The sequence below is a fragment of the Gymnogyps californianus genome, chromosome Z (genome assembly GCF_018139145.2).
Source record: "Gymnogyps californianus isolate 813 chromosome Z, ASM1813914v2, whole genome shotgun sequence".
Lineage (NCBI taxonomy): Eukaryota > Metazoa > Chordata > Aves > Accipitriformes > Cathartidae > Gymnogyps > Gymnogyps californianus.
This window is the reverse complement of record NC_059500.1, coordinates 47,263,340-47,277,256: the sequence shown is the minus strand read 5'-3', so window position 1 is coordinate 47,277,256 and position 13,917 is coordinate 47,263,340. Positions and strand designations below refer to the sequence as shown.

Here is a 13,917-nt window from a genome sequence, read left to right as displayed (position 1 = left end):
TATTTGCTATCTACATGTCTCTGTCTGTTCTATCAGCTATTTTATTACGCCATTTGCTGCCAGGCATTTCTCACTGAGATCCAGAAGGAGCCCTGCACCATCTCTCTCTGCCACCTGGCCTCCCACTCCTTGGTACAGAAGGCAGGCACCCCACTGACACCCTCCACTACCAGGAAAATGTTCGGCTGTGCAACTCTTCTACCGAGTGAAACTTACTGTGATGGGGGAAACCCACACTAAAATTCCCACAGCAAATGCCCTGTCCTCCCTTAATCTGGTCAGCATGTGAAGACCTCAAAACCCTAGACAGTCAAGTCCACTAAAAGTCTTTTTTTGTCTGTTTCCAAGTAAAACTAGCAATGGCCAAAATTATTACTTGTTTTACTGCACAGACTCTCCCCTCTCCATTCAGCTTTTATTTCTCTAGCCTGACTGAACAATAAATATAAAGACTTCCTAACTATTCAAATATATAGCCATCTATACTTATTTATAAAACACCATCAAAGATTTTTAAACATATTTAAGATCCAGTGATTTCACAGACCAATTGAACAGGTTTTGGGTCTAGCTGTCACTTAGGTTACTGACAGAACAGGGTACCAAGCAGCATAAATCAAGCCCAAGCCACTTCAGACTGCAGTGTATGTCCTACTGTGTCTCAAGAACTAAATGGAGAATATGAGGCCCGAAGTATCACACAGCATGTCAATAACGAACCAACCTGTCAACAGTGAGATGCTCTTAGACGAAGCAGAAAGGATGGAATGGGAAGAGGAGACTGAATGCTGCATTTTCATTCATGCCATTGCCTACAGTCACCTAGAGATAGACTGAAATACACCACTGTGAAAGGTCCTCCAGGTCCTTTTAGCAATCTTGGGATACTGCAGCTCCAGCAACAAGCGGACTTGTGAGCCCATCTTTGGCTCAGTATACTGAGCTGGAAGCCACATTGTAAATACTTGTATGTGCCGTTTGCAAAAAGTTACTGTGGAGAAATGATGTGGAGAAAACAAGCAGTCTGCATGATCTATGGGATCTGACTGATCTTCACTTTGCATGTGCACATGTAGGCAGCTGTGCTGGTTTTGGCTGGGATAGAGTTAATTTTCTTCACAGTAGCTAGTATGGGGCTATGTTCTGGATTTGTGCTGGAAACAGTGTTGATAATTCAGGGATGTTTTAGTTATTGCTGAGTAGTGCTGACACAGAGTCAAGGCCTGTTCTGCTTCTCACACCACCCCACCAGCGAGTAGGCTGGGGGTGCACAAGAAGTTGGGAGGGGACACAGCCAGCATAGCTGACCCCAACTGACCAAAGGGATATTCCAGACCATATGACATCATGCTCAGCATATAATGCTGGGGGAAGAAGGAAGGGGGGGGGTGTTTGTCTTCCCAAGTAACCGTTACACATGATGGAGCCCTCCTCTCCTGGAGATGGCTGAACGCCTGCCTGCCAATGGGCAGTGATGAATGAATTCCTTGTTTTGCTTTGCTTGCATGCACAGCAAAATAAAGTTTTGCTTTACTTATTAAACTGTCTTTATCTCAACCCACGAGTTTTCTCACTTTTACCCTTCTGATTCTCTCCCCCATCCCACCGGGGGGGAGTGAGCGAGTGGCTGTTTGGTGCTTAGCTGCAAGCTGGGGTTGAACCATGACAGGAGCTCAAGAGAACAGTTTTGTTCTCTGAGTCACTTTTGGGCTTTTTCTGGCTCTAGAAGAGTCAGTGTGTGCTCTCCCACCAATTTAACGGAAGCAGGGGCAGGACCCTTTGGATGCCATAAACTGCCTATGGCCTTAGTTGGTGAACCTGGAACCAATACACTAAGATACTAAGCAATTCCCTAGTCTTTTAAAACTAGGAAACTGTTAAAAAAAAAAAAAGATGGACTTGCCTATGTTTACTTTTGTTTCACATTTGTCAGCATTTCACTACTTTCAGCTCAAACCAACTCACAGTACACATCCTTCAGTTACATTAGAGAATAATCTAGCCCTTTTCAAACAAATTCCTTTCAAAATATTTGTGACTTTTTCTGAAGGTATTTTTAGTGAGAGCCATTGTGATGTTATACATGTCTTGTAGAACTTGCCTGATGCCATGCTTTGATGTTCAGGAACAGAAGTGCTGTTTTATGTTAAAATAACATTCTTAATTGAGAACACAACCTCTTTAGTCCCTGCTGTGTGGAGCTTTCAACCTGTTGGTAACACAGTGGCCGTCAAAATACATCAGAGCTGAGCTTAAACTGTTCTTCTGCCTTTGAGACAGCTGCATAACATGCAGCAAAGAGAGCATCATTTATTCTTCATGTCCAGTGTATTCCTGATGTCCCTGCAGCTTACTGATCACTGCTTGTCAAAATATTTAGAAGATTGAAGAGACTCACTCTGCAGTAATTTTGAAGCTGATAAAGATTCGTTTTTTTTCACATTTAGGGAATATATAAGGAGTTACCTTATCCTTTTCAACAGAAGTTATATTGCTTCTGTTTAAGTCTTTGGATTTAAGTCTGCATTTCAGTTTGGATGTAAGGAAGAGTCCGAACCTGGCCCAGCACTTGGAGACTAATTCATGCCCTGCATCCTGCACAAAAGCCTGGGCCCAAAGCACCCGGGCACGCAGGCATGTGAAACCCGGCCAAACCCTGCGACCGAGGAACGGCCCGCCGCCTCGAGGAGACGAAGCGAGGCTCAGGGGGCCTGGGCAGCGGGGAGCCATGCTGCCCTCACATTGCACTCACGCAGCCACATCACGGAGCAGCATCCTGGTGGCTCAGGCCTGTCTTGCTGTGATGGCACGGTTTAAAAAACCGCCGGATTTACGTGACCGTGGGCAGGACCAGGCAGCCACCGTCCGCGCCTCCCTCGGCCCCACCCAGCGCCGCGGCGCCCGTAGGTCCGCCCGCCCGCCGGAGCCGCCCAGCAGCCAGTACGCATGCGCCACACGCCGCGCAGGCGCCTTCGCTACCGGCGGTGTCCGAGTTTCTCGGTGGTGCCCGCGTACGTTTTCTGCTGGGGAGCGGGTGGGAGGCGCCGCGGGAGCCGGCCGTGTCGCTGGGCGAGGCGAGGTGAGCGGCGCGGAGCGGAGCGGAGCGGCGGGAGGCGGCTGTGCTGGCCGCGCGGGCGGGCCTGGCGCCGAGGACGCCGCTAGCGCCGAGGCGGAGGGCGCAGGGCGGCGGGGCGGGCGCTGGGCTCCCGCCGCGCCTGGGCGGGCGCAGGGACCGAGCCGCGGCTGGGCGGTGGGGGGGGGCCGCCTCTCCCCGGGGCTGTTCTTCGGGGGCTGCCGGGATATGATGAGGCTGGGCCGGGACGCGCCGTGGGCGCAGCGGGGCGGGAGGCCCCTGGCGAGGCCTGCGGGGGATGTCACCGCGGCGGGGGCACGGGCACGGCGGCAGGCCAGCAGCGAAATAACAACGACTGCTGCCGTTACTCAGTTGTGGGGGGGGGGGGGGGGGTTATTTATTTTTTAATTTAAACCTGGTTATTTTAAGGAGTTGTGAAGTGCTGCACATGTGACATACAAGCAGTGGGAGTGTTTGCAGGTATTCTCACTGTGCTGGTTTGGTGGGAACACCGCTTTGAATCAATAGTCCTTAACAATGAACGGAAGGCAGTAAATATAGGAAATGTGATCTCAGTGCTCCTAGCGATCGTTTTCTGTTATTTAGCTTAGCTTACCTTGTTGTAATTACTTTTGGTAAACTGGTATGGACCAGGTCTGACGGTGCAATGCCATGACAGCCCCTCTCTGGTTCAGTTGCATTAGCAATGCTTGTCCTCCTTAGCATTAGGATGCTGTATTGCATTTATGTGGCAAGGTTTTGGTAGTGTGGGGGCTACAGGGGTGGCTTCTGTGAGAAGATGCCAGAAGCTTCCCCTGTGTCAGATGGAGCCAGTGTCAGCTGGCTCCAAGACAGACCCGCCAGTGCCCAAGACTGAGCCAGTCAGTGATGGTGGTAGCACCTCTGTGATAACATATTTAAGAAGGGGTAAAAACTGCAGTGCAACAGCAGCTGGGAGAGAGGACTGAGAATGTGAGAGAAACAACTCTGCAGACACCAAGGTCAGTGAAGAAGGAGGGGGAGGAGGTGCTCCAGCTGCCAGAGCAGAGATTCCCCTGCAGCCAGTGGTGAAGACCATGATGAAGCAGGCTGTCCCCCTGCAGCCTGTGGAGGTTAACAGTGGAGCAGATACCCACCTGCAGCCCATGGAGGACCCCACACTGGAGCAGGTGGATGCCCAAAGGAGGCTGTGACTTCATGGAGAGCCTGTGCTGGAGCAGGCTCCTGGCAGGACCTGTGGCCCTGTGGAGAGAGGAGCCCACGCTGAAGCAGGTTTGCTGGCAGGACTTGTGATCCTGTGGGGGACCCACGCTGGAGCAGTCTGTTCCTCAAGGACTGCACCCCATGCAAGGGACCCACACTGGAGCAGTTCGTGAAGAACTGCAGCCCGTGCGAAGGACTCACGTTGGAGAAGTTCGTGAAGGAGTGTCTCCCATGGGAGGGACCTCATGTTGGAGCAGGGGAAGAGTGTGACTGCAACCCTCATTCCCTGTCCCCCTGTTCCACTTGGGGTGAAGAGGTAGAGAAGTTGGGAGTGAGTGAAGTTGACCTCAGGAGGAAGGGAGGGGTGGGGGGAACGCGTTTTTAGATTTGTTCTTATTTCTCATTATCCTACTCTGATTTGATTGGTAATAAGTTAAGTTAATTTCCCTGAGCTGAGTCTGTTTTGCCCGTGACAGTGGTGAGTGATCTCTCCCTGTCCTTATCTTGACCCATGAGCCTTTCATTATATTTTCTCCCCTCATCCAGTTGAGGAGGGGGAGTGATAGAGCAGCTTGGTGGGCATCTGGCAGCCAGCCAAGCTCAACTCACCACAGATGCTTACCATTCACATTGCTTATGTTGGGAAAACAAGCAAGTGTCCCTTTCCTATACATTGTCTTTTTTTTTTTTTCCTAATCTTTTGTGCATGTGTATGTTGGGGGTTTGTGTGGGGTGGGTGTTTTTTACCTGTGTGGTTGATGGTGTAGAATGCCTCCTCAGCAATGAAAATAGGAAAAATACAGCTTAGGACAAACAAGCAAAAAAAGATGTCAGGAGAAGTGAGATGTGATTAGTTACAGCTTAACAAGGTAGGCTGCTGACATACATGGGATAAGTTTTGGGATGTTTAGTAGCCAGTGTATGCCTGCTGAGACCAGCTATTTTGGCAGGGTCCTTTGCAATATGTTAGGAGAGGACTACTGTAAGAATCTGCAAGATAATTATTCCCTTTCATAGTATTTCTGTATTATTTTTTATCTCTGGAGGCAGGGAAATGAGAGAGAACTGCTCACGTGGAGCTTATTTTGAATGTGGATGGATTTGTTTCAGGGTGATGCTGCTTCCTTTGTAAGGATTGTATTTTGTGTAACACTAATATCTCTGTCAGCTACAACATGGAAATAAATGACACAATGCTCTACGTTGTTAAAGAAGATTCTGCTAAGTGTTTTTTTTGAGACAGCATACTGTCCTAAATATTGTAAGCTGGGGTAAAGCTTGTCAGTAGTTTTCAGTGCTGTTGTTGATAGGCTGTAGAGACCCTTGCCAGCTCTTATGAGCCTGGCCCTCCTTGTTTTTGTGGTAAAAGACACTTAAAAATAGGAAACACTATTCTGTTGTTGTTTTTCCAATTCTTGGGATTATTGTTTGGAAATTGTGCCATTCCTGGGAAGGAGAGAAAGGGGCTGTAAGAAATACTGATGCTTCTATCTATTTATAGAAGGGGCTTGGCATACTGACAAGAGTGGGCAGTAACCATGGTTCCTAAAGGTGACAAAGCAGTTGTTCAGAATTTTCTTTTTTAAATTAATAGAAAGTGGTCTCCAAATTAAAGTAGCTGCCTAAACTGAAGAAGGGAAAAAACCCTCACCTTTTTGTTTTGTTTCTTTCTTTTCACAGTGTCTAAGTCTTGACCTAATCTTGATAGCTTTCATGTCTTCAGTGCCAACAAGCAAGACACTGGGTTAAGAAAACGGTTTCGTTTTTTTTACTAACTCCAGATCTAGGTAGTGCTGAGGTTCTGTTTTATAAATCATACTTGGATTTTTCTGCAATGATTTTGACTATCTTTTGGCTCTGCAGTTACTACCAACAGCAGCTGTGCTTCTCCTAAACATGTTCTTACTGTCTTTGTCTCATTATATCATCGCTCTCAGAGTACGCAAATGATTGTATGATGTTTCCGTGGAGGTTATTTCCTATTGGGAAGACTGCAAATGACGCTTTGAGAAGTGGGGTATAAATGAATAAATAGCATCATGGGGAGGTGTGCCCAGCTCAAGAATGCATTTAGCAATTCCTAGCCATTTTCTGATGGAAGTCTTGAACTGCTGAGTTCGGTTGACCTCCAGATGCCAACATGAATGTTACGTGAAAGCGTATCTCTTCAAAGCTTTCAAAGAACAGTAGCCACTACCCTTTGACTGGGTACTACTTCCTTAAGGTTTGCCTTTTGGTGATCTTTAAATTTGCTAAATGTTGTCTGTGAACTTTTTACCTCTTCTCAGAAGGATGAAATGTTAATGGTACTCTGACAACACTGCCAGTAATCATCTTCCATGATCTGTTTCTTTGGGGGTGCAAAGTCAGTAGAGAGAAAGTAAGTGTTCCAAATAATGTGTAGTGAGAAGAAAGACTTATTTTTGCCCAGGTGACTAACTATGAAATCATATGCATAGATTAGGAGAACTATAAAATAGCATTTAATGTTTATACTTCACTAGTGTGAAATAATAGCATTCAACAGCCTAGTTATGAAGAAATATTCTATTAAGTATGTATTTGAGATAAAAAACTTTATGCTCTTTGTACCTGTGCAAAATCCATGCGGGAAATAGATAATAAAACAAAGTATTAAAAGTAAGCTTTATTCTCTTTTTTCTCTTCACGATACTTGAGCATTAAATGCTTTAGCCTATCTATATTTTATAGCTTCTAATTCTTTTATGTAATTTCTAAAGAGAGAGAACCCTTCTTGCTTAGTATTAAGCATGTAGGCAAATCCATGCCCACTCCGCAGACTCCTTTAGTATGGACAGAAGTGCTTTGTTGAATGATGATGTCATTGTGATGCTTGAAGTTCTTTTTGTAGTTAAGGGTGATGGCATTGGATTTCTAGCTTGTCAGGTTTCCAATACTATATGTTTTTAATGTGCTCTTCAAAAAATGCCATTAGAGTTGGATGCAGTGGATTCCTGCATTTTTTGCAATATTTTGCAATCGCATTGCCATCTAAGCTTTGCAGCAATGTGCAGGGTGGCATCTTTATTTTTGATTCATCTGGTTCCCAGTTCTAAAGTTTGGATCAGAAACTATGCATGTATCTGTTCAACTGAGGGTGCCGCTTTCTACAGTGAGATTTTATTTCCTTGTGGTACCTTTGGTTATAAATGGCTAGAGCCCAGAAAGAGTGGGATGAGGAAGGCCAGTAGCAGAGTACAGACCCTGAACTTCAGGAGAGCAGATTTTGACTTATTCAGGGGACACTTTGGTAGGACCCTATGAGGGGTAGCTTTGAAGGGTGAAGGAGCTCAGGAAAGCTGGCAGAGCTATAAGCACAGCACAAGGTGCAAGAAAAGGCCATCCCAATACTCAGGAAACCAACTAGATGTATTGGGAGACTAAACAGCGTGCTCCAGTGCACAATTGGCAGCATATAGGAGGCAGAAGCAGGGGCAGTCTACAGAGGCACGGTTCAGAAGCATTGCTTGGGCATACAGAGATGGTGTTAGAAAAGCCAAAGCTCAGTGCGAATTGAAACTTGCAAGGGAAGTCATCGGCAGCAGGGGGAGCTTCTACTGTTACATTAATAGTAAAATGTTGAACAAAGAAGAGTAGGACATTTTCATGGTGCTAAGGGAGCTGGCCAATGCCCTTGTGAGGTTGCTCTCTGTTAATCTTCGAAAGGTCATGGAGATCTGCAATGACTGCAGAAAGGCAAACGTTGACCCATTTTTGAAAAAGGCAAAAAGGTCAGCGTGGAATACAAGCAGCCTGTCAACCTAACTTCAGTCTGTGGGAAGATCATGGAGTACATCCTCTTGGAGCACATTTCTGGGCATGGGAATGAGGAAGAGGATCCAGTCAACTACATGCCAGTTGGTATCACTTCAGTCCCTGGGAAGGTTGGGGAACGTATCCTTGTAGAAGTAATTTTTAAATGCAAGAAGAACAGGGTGTGACTAGGAGCAGTCAGCGTGGATTCAGCACGGGCAAATCATGCCTGCCTAACCAACCTCATTGTTTTCTATAATGAGGTACTTGTGCTGTGAACAGGAGGAGGGCAGTGGATGTTGTATACTTTACCAAGACCTTTGATGCAGTCTTCCATTGTTTCCCTATCACCAAATTGGTGAAGTATGGCGTAGGTAAGTGGACAGTATAGTCAGTGGAAAACTGGCTGGATGGTTAGGCTCAAAGGGTGGTGATCAGTGGTGCAAAGTCTGTCAGACTGGCAAGTAATGGTGTCCCACAGGCATCAGTAGTGGGCCCAGCACTGCACAGTGCCTTCATTAATGACTTGGATGATGAGATGGAGTGCACTCAGCAAATTTGTGCCTGACATCAAATTCCAGAGAGCATTCAAAGCATTGGTAAGTATGATGCTCTTCAGGTGGACCTAGACAGTCTGGAGAAATGGACTGACGGGAAATTCTTGTAGTTCAGCATGGAGCAATGCAAGGTCTTGCATCTGGAATGAAATAATCCCATGCACCAATACAGGCAGGAGCTGACTATCTCAGAAGGAGGTCTACAGAAAAGGCCCTGACAGGCGGTCCTAGTAGACACCAAGATGAACCTGCGTCAGCAGTGCAGTGTGGCAGCAAGGAAGGCCAGCTGCATCTTGGGCTGTATTAGTAAGAATGTGACATCTGTGCCCATGATTATTCCCCTCTGTGTGGCACTTGTGAGATAGCGTCTGGAGTGCTACACCCAGAATTTGGGCTCCGCAGTACAAGAAGGACACTGGAACAAGTCCAGTAGCGACCACCAAGATGATCAGGGGTCTGGAGCACAAAACATACAAGGGGAGGCTAAGAGAGCTGTGCCTGTTCAGCTTGGGAGAGGGGACGGCAAAGGAGAGACATTATTGCTGTTTGCAACTACCTGGTGGGAGGATGCAGAAAAGATGGAACCAGACTGTTCTCAGAGGTGCACAGCAGTAGGATGAGAGGCAACAGGCACAAGCTGGCTGTATACAAATAAAAATTATATACAAATCAAAATTCCTATTAGGTATTAGGAAAAACTTTTTTTTTACCATCAGGGTTGTTGAATATTAGAAAAACTTGCCCAGGGAGACTCCATCCTTGGAGGTTTTCAGGACTTGACTGGACTTGGCACAGAGCAAGCTGATATAATCAGACCAGTTTTGACGAGGGGATTGGACTACATGACTTCTGGACATCTTTGTTCCAACCTAAACTCTGATTCAGTGATTCTTATTGGGAAGAGTAAACATGGGTATGGATTTACCAAGGAAAAATTATGCGTGACCTACCTGATTGCCTTTACTAAAGAATAAAGTAAGTGGATTTGTAGACAAGGGGAGAGTGGTAAATGTCATTTACCTCAACTTGAGCAAGGCTTTGAACACTGTCTCCCACAGTGTTCTTGTGTCAAAGGCAGGATGTTTGTCCACTGGCAGGGCTGCACTCTGGACAGACTAGAGGAACAGGCTGATGGGAACCTCAGGAATTTCAACAATGACAAATGCCCTGTCTTGCCCCAGCCTTTACAGTACAGGCTGGGGATGGGCTGGCTGGGGAGCAGTTCTGAGGAGATGGCCATGGGCCCTGGCAGGCAGTGCCCCAGGCAGTGTAAGAAGGGCAAGGCCTGGGGAGCCAGGTTAGGGTGGGATTTATCCCCCTCTGCTCAGCACTTGTTAGACCTCATGTTGACAAGTCCGGTTTTGGATCCCCCAGTATGGGAGGGATGCTGACCAGCAGGAATGAATTCAGGAGAGACCACTGAGACAGTGGGGCTGGAGCCCTTGCCCTGTGAGGAGAGGCTGTGGGACTGGGGCTGGTTTACCTGGGAGGAGGGACAGCTTCGGGCATACCCAGCAGCAGCCCTGGCACCAATGGGAGGGGGATGAAGAAGACACGGCCAGGCTCTTCACAGCAGTCTGTGGCAAACAAGCTCAGGCTAGTGATGAAGAGAAAGCTTTTATCAGTCAGGACAGCTGAGTAAGATGGTGCCTTCTCTGTTCTTGGAGGTTTTCAAGGCCTAATGGGACAAAGCCTTGAGCAACCTGGTCTGACCCCATGGCTGAACTTCGTTTGAACAGGAGGTTGAACTAGAGGCGTTCATAGGTCTCTGCCAGCCTTAATTATCCAGTGATCCTGTAAAATTTCCAGGCATTTCATATCCACACGCAAGTGCCTTTGCTGAGGGTGAATGCTGAAGAACTGTTTAGATGGTATTTAAATTCATTAAATTGCATTGATGTAGCTGTTGCATTGTAAATATCTTGTAGATGTTTAGTGTCGATTGATTGAAATTGAGGAATTGTTTCTGATGGGGGGGCAACAGACTTCTCTAGTCTGTCTCGAATAACTGATTTGTGCTTCCATTGAAAGCATGTACTGTGCTTCTAATGATCCTCTACTGTAGTTTCTCCTTTTAATATGAATAATAAAAATTACCTGGTGGCAGATAGTATATAATTCTGGTGTGTTTGTGTCAAAACTACCCAGGAATATTTCAGAAATATTTTGCTGTTTAACTGCCAGGAATTTATATTCATTGAGGTGGTAACTATTAATTTTGAGTTTTCCTGCTGTGAATGGTATTTGTGGTGGCACATGCTGCATTTGCAAGTTTCCAGGGTTTAATTCCGTCTTTTTAAAAAATAAGTGGCAAGATTCTGAACACGTCACACCAATAGCATGTCTTGCAATTGAAGTACTGTGCATGTATATGTTGTCTCAGTGCTTATTGCAAAGGATTACACTTAGGTTTTCAGCAAGTGCTAGGTTTTTATTTTTTTAAGGAAGCCATCCCAAGTGAATGGAGGTGTGTTTACAGTAAACTGAAATGTTTGAATATTTGCTGGTGCCCATCAGTTTCACTGGTGTGCAACAAGGTAAGCTGACGTCTGATTTCTTTCCAGTTTAGGTTCCTGTGTACTTGTGGGTGCCTGCATATTCCTACTTACAGAGCAAGTTTTTTTGTCAAGTGTTCCAGCCCCGAACTACAGTTACCATTTACAGTCTCACAGGGGGCTCTTTTATCTGTTTTACTTCTGGTTTTGCGTGAAATAATTGAAAAATTTGTGGAGAATTTTGCATTTTAAATCATGCTCTAGAAACTGTGAACACTTCTCTTGAGCTGTCCCATTTTCAAGTCAATGAGATATACTTAAAATGCTCTCAAGGATAAATGCTCTCAGACTACACATATGCTGTGCCATATGGAACTGTATATTTGCTCCAGCTTTAAGAAATGTCAATCGTCCATTCTCTGTGCAAGACCAATGAGTATTCAACATTTCTTGGGTTTAAGCCCATAAAGCAAGGGGATATGGTAGACTTCGGAGGGGGAAGAAAAAGCTTTAATGCTTACATCTGCTGTTAAGTACAACATAAATCTTGTGGGTTTTTTTCTGACAAATAGCACATTTTCTTTCCTAGTCCTAAGTACATTTTTTTTTAATCTCTCTTGCAGAGTGAGAGTTAGTGTCGTATGACAGAGCCAAAATGTTGGACGACATCAAGAAGCGGTTTGAATTTCCTAATGCAGTTATTCAGTCACAGGTAATTTTTTAAAAAACATTAAACAAATTGAATTGTCTGTGTAAACCTTTGTTCCAAGGCCTGCTGCCTGACTGTAAAAAGGTGATAAGGAAGACACTTTTTGGGGAGGGGGGGGGGAGGATGCTCCAAAGGCAGAAAACCGTAGAAGTAGGGAAGTTACAAACAAATGCTAATTCCCCTCTCTGTGTAATCCAAACATTGGACATAATTTCTCATCACTGTAAGGTCTCTGCAGGAAAATCAGAAACTTTCCAGCACTGGAAGGTTTAAGTGAGGCCAAATGGTTTTTAGTAATCCTGTGATCTCAAGAGAAGCCAGGAGTTACCAGATGTCATGTGTGGGGTCGGAATACTTGACGGTACTTTATAGAACTGTCTTTAGGATTGATCTGTTTTCTTCCTGTATGATGAGAGCTGATGAACTACTGCAGTCTTGTTTGTCATCAAAGAATAACTGTATACAGCTCCACTGTGATCAGCAGACCAAACCCCTTTATTTTCAGATCCATGCATTGGCTCCTGGTCATGTTCACCTGAAACTTTCTCATGTGCATAAAGTGTTTATCATAGTATTTTTAAAGGACAGGAAGGAAGAAAGAAATAGGCTCTGTTTAAAAAGTACACCTTCCTTGCTCTGGCCATGTCTCATTTCAGTATTAAAAATGTATCTCTTCAGCTGTAAGATCATTGCTAACTTCCCCATTTTCTTCCTCTTCCTGCTCTGAATTCAGGATTAAATATGTAGCCATTTGTTTGATGGAAAAAGTTGATGTGAATGCAGTCTGTGCAACCTGATGTCTCTGTTGCCTTTTCAGTTCAGCTCAGTCTACAATGGTTTATAATAATTAAGTTTGAAAGAGAGGCACAGAAGTCGCCTTATGATCAACTTTGCATTTAGGAGTGGAAGTCATGTCCCTGAAAGCTAGAGTTCATCTAAGGTCTAGCAAAGTGTCTTGTACTGCAGTTGAGTTCACGTCATTACTAGCCTTGATGAGTAGGACTTGGCATCTTTGAACCAGTTCATTTTTCTTTGGTGCAGAAGAATGTCACCATGGTACAAGTATTGCTGGAATGTCTTGGTTCATCACTACATCATTAAGGGCTACTGGTGTGCTTTGGTTGTTTTGCTAGTTTCCACTTATATTCTGTGACCCCTGAAAAGCATGCTGTAGTCTTCAAACTATCATCAGGCCAGGATTCAACTTTGTGACAGATGTCTTCTCTTTCTGGGGTCAACCAAGACATCTGCTCTGCAGAGCATGTAATCTACACAGACAGGCATCAGCGAAGTGAGGAACTTGAGCATAGTTTTGTAGGTCAGAAAGTTTGACTGGTGAATCAAGTTCTTGGAGTGCACATTTGGAATGCACATTTTGACTTTCCTGTATAGCTCACTGCAAAAGCCACTTTCTATGGTAAGCCCCTTTTCCAGTGTAATGAAAGTGTTTTAAGGATGTGGGTGTGAATTAATTTCTGAAGCTCCTTATAAGCAGGAAAAAGAAAAAATAATAGAAGATTCACTTCGTAAGTGCACTTAAGATCTAATCTGTCTGTTACAGTTGATGCATTAAAATATCTGCAATTCCTGAGTATGTACCTGATTCTATTCTTATGAGAGGTTGTGTACAAAGAGACCCTTGGATCTATGTGAAGCCCAATGGAAGTTTGTTTCTCTTTTGCCTGAGGATAACAGTAGAAAGTAGTATGCCAGCATTATGGAGATTTTTGGCCCTAAAACATATTTCAGCTTCCATACCAGTAAGTTTGATATTTCAAATCACAATAAAATATCGTATGCAACAGCAGGGTAAATTCTTCCTAATGGAGAACTGAAAAATAACACTTGATCTGCATGTGTTTTTTATTTCTTTTTCTCTTTTAGGCAGTGGGTCATCTGATTGCTGCAGTACTGAAAGAAAATGTTTCTTCAGAGAAGATCAGACAGGCGTCTGACCAGGTCTGTGGCATTCTTTCACTTTTGTCTCGTCTCCCATCCATATGTGCTTACATTTTTCTATGGTTTCCCATTCCCCATTGTGTAATTTTAATAAATCCTAGAAGTTAAGTAAGGTAGTTAGCAATATGTGTCTGGGCATACAGGTAG

At 44.9% G+C, this 13,917-nt stretch overlaps 1 protein-coding gene across 1 annotated transcript in view; it reads left to right on the top strand.

The window, feature by feature from the left end:
- The first annotated feature begins 3,024 nt into the window (after window positions 1-3,024).
- FOCAD (focadhesin) overlaps window positions 3,025-13,917 on the top strand; it is a 128,414-nt gene continuing 117,521 nt past the window's right edge. The window contains exons 1-3 of the mRNA XM_050912921.1: window positions 3,025-3,079; window positions 11,726-11,814; window positions 13,696-13,770. Of these exons, the coding sequence (XP_050768878.1) occupies window positions 11,758-11,814; window positions 13,696-13,770 (132 nt within the window). The 5' untranslated portion in view covers window positions 3,025-3,079; window positions 11,726-11,757. The remainder of the gene's footprint in view (window positions 3,080-11,725; window positions 11,815-13,695; window positions 13,771-13,917) is intronic.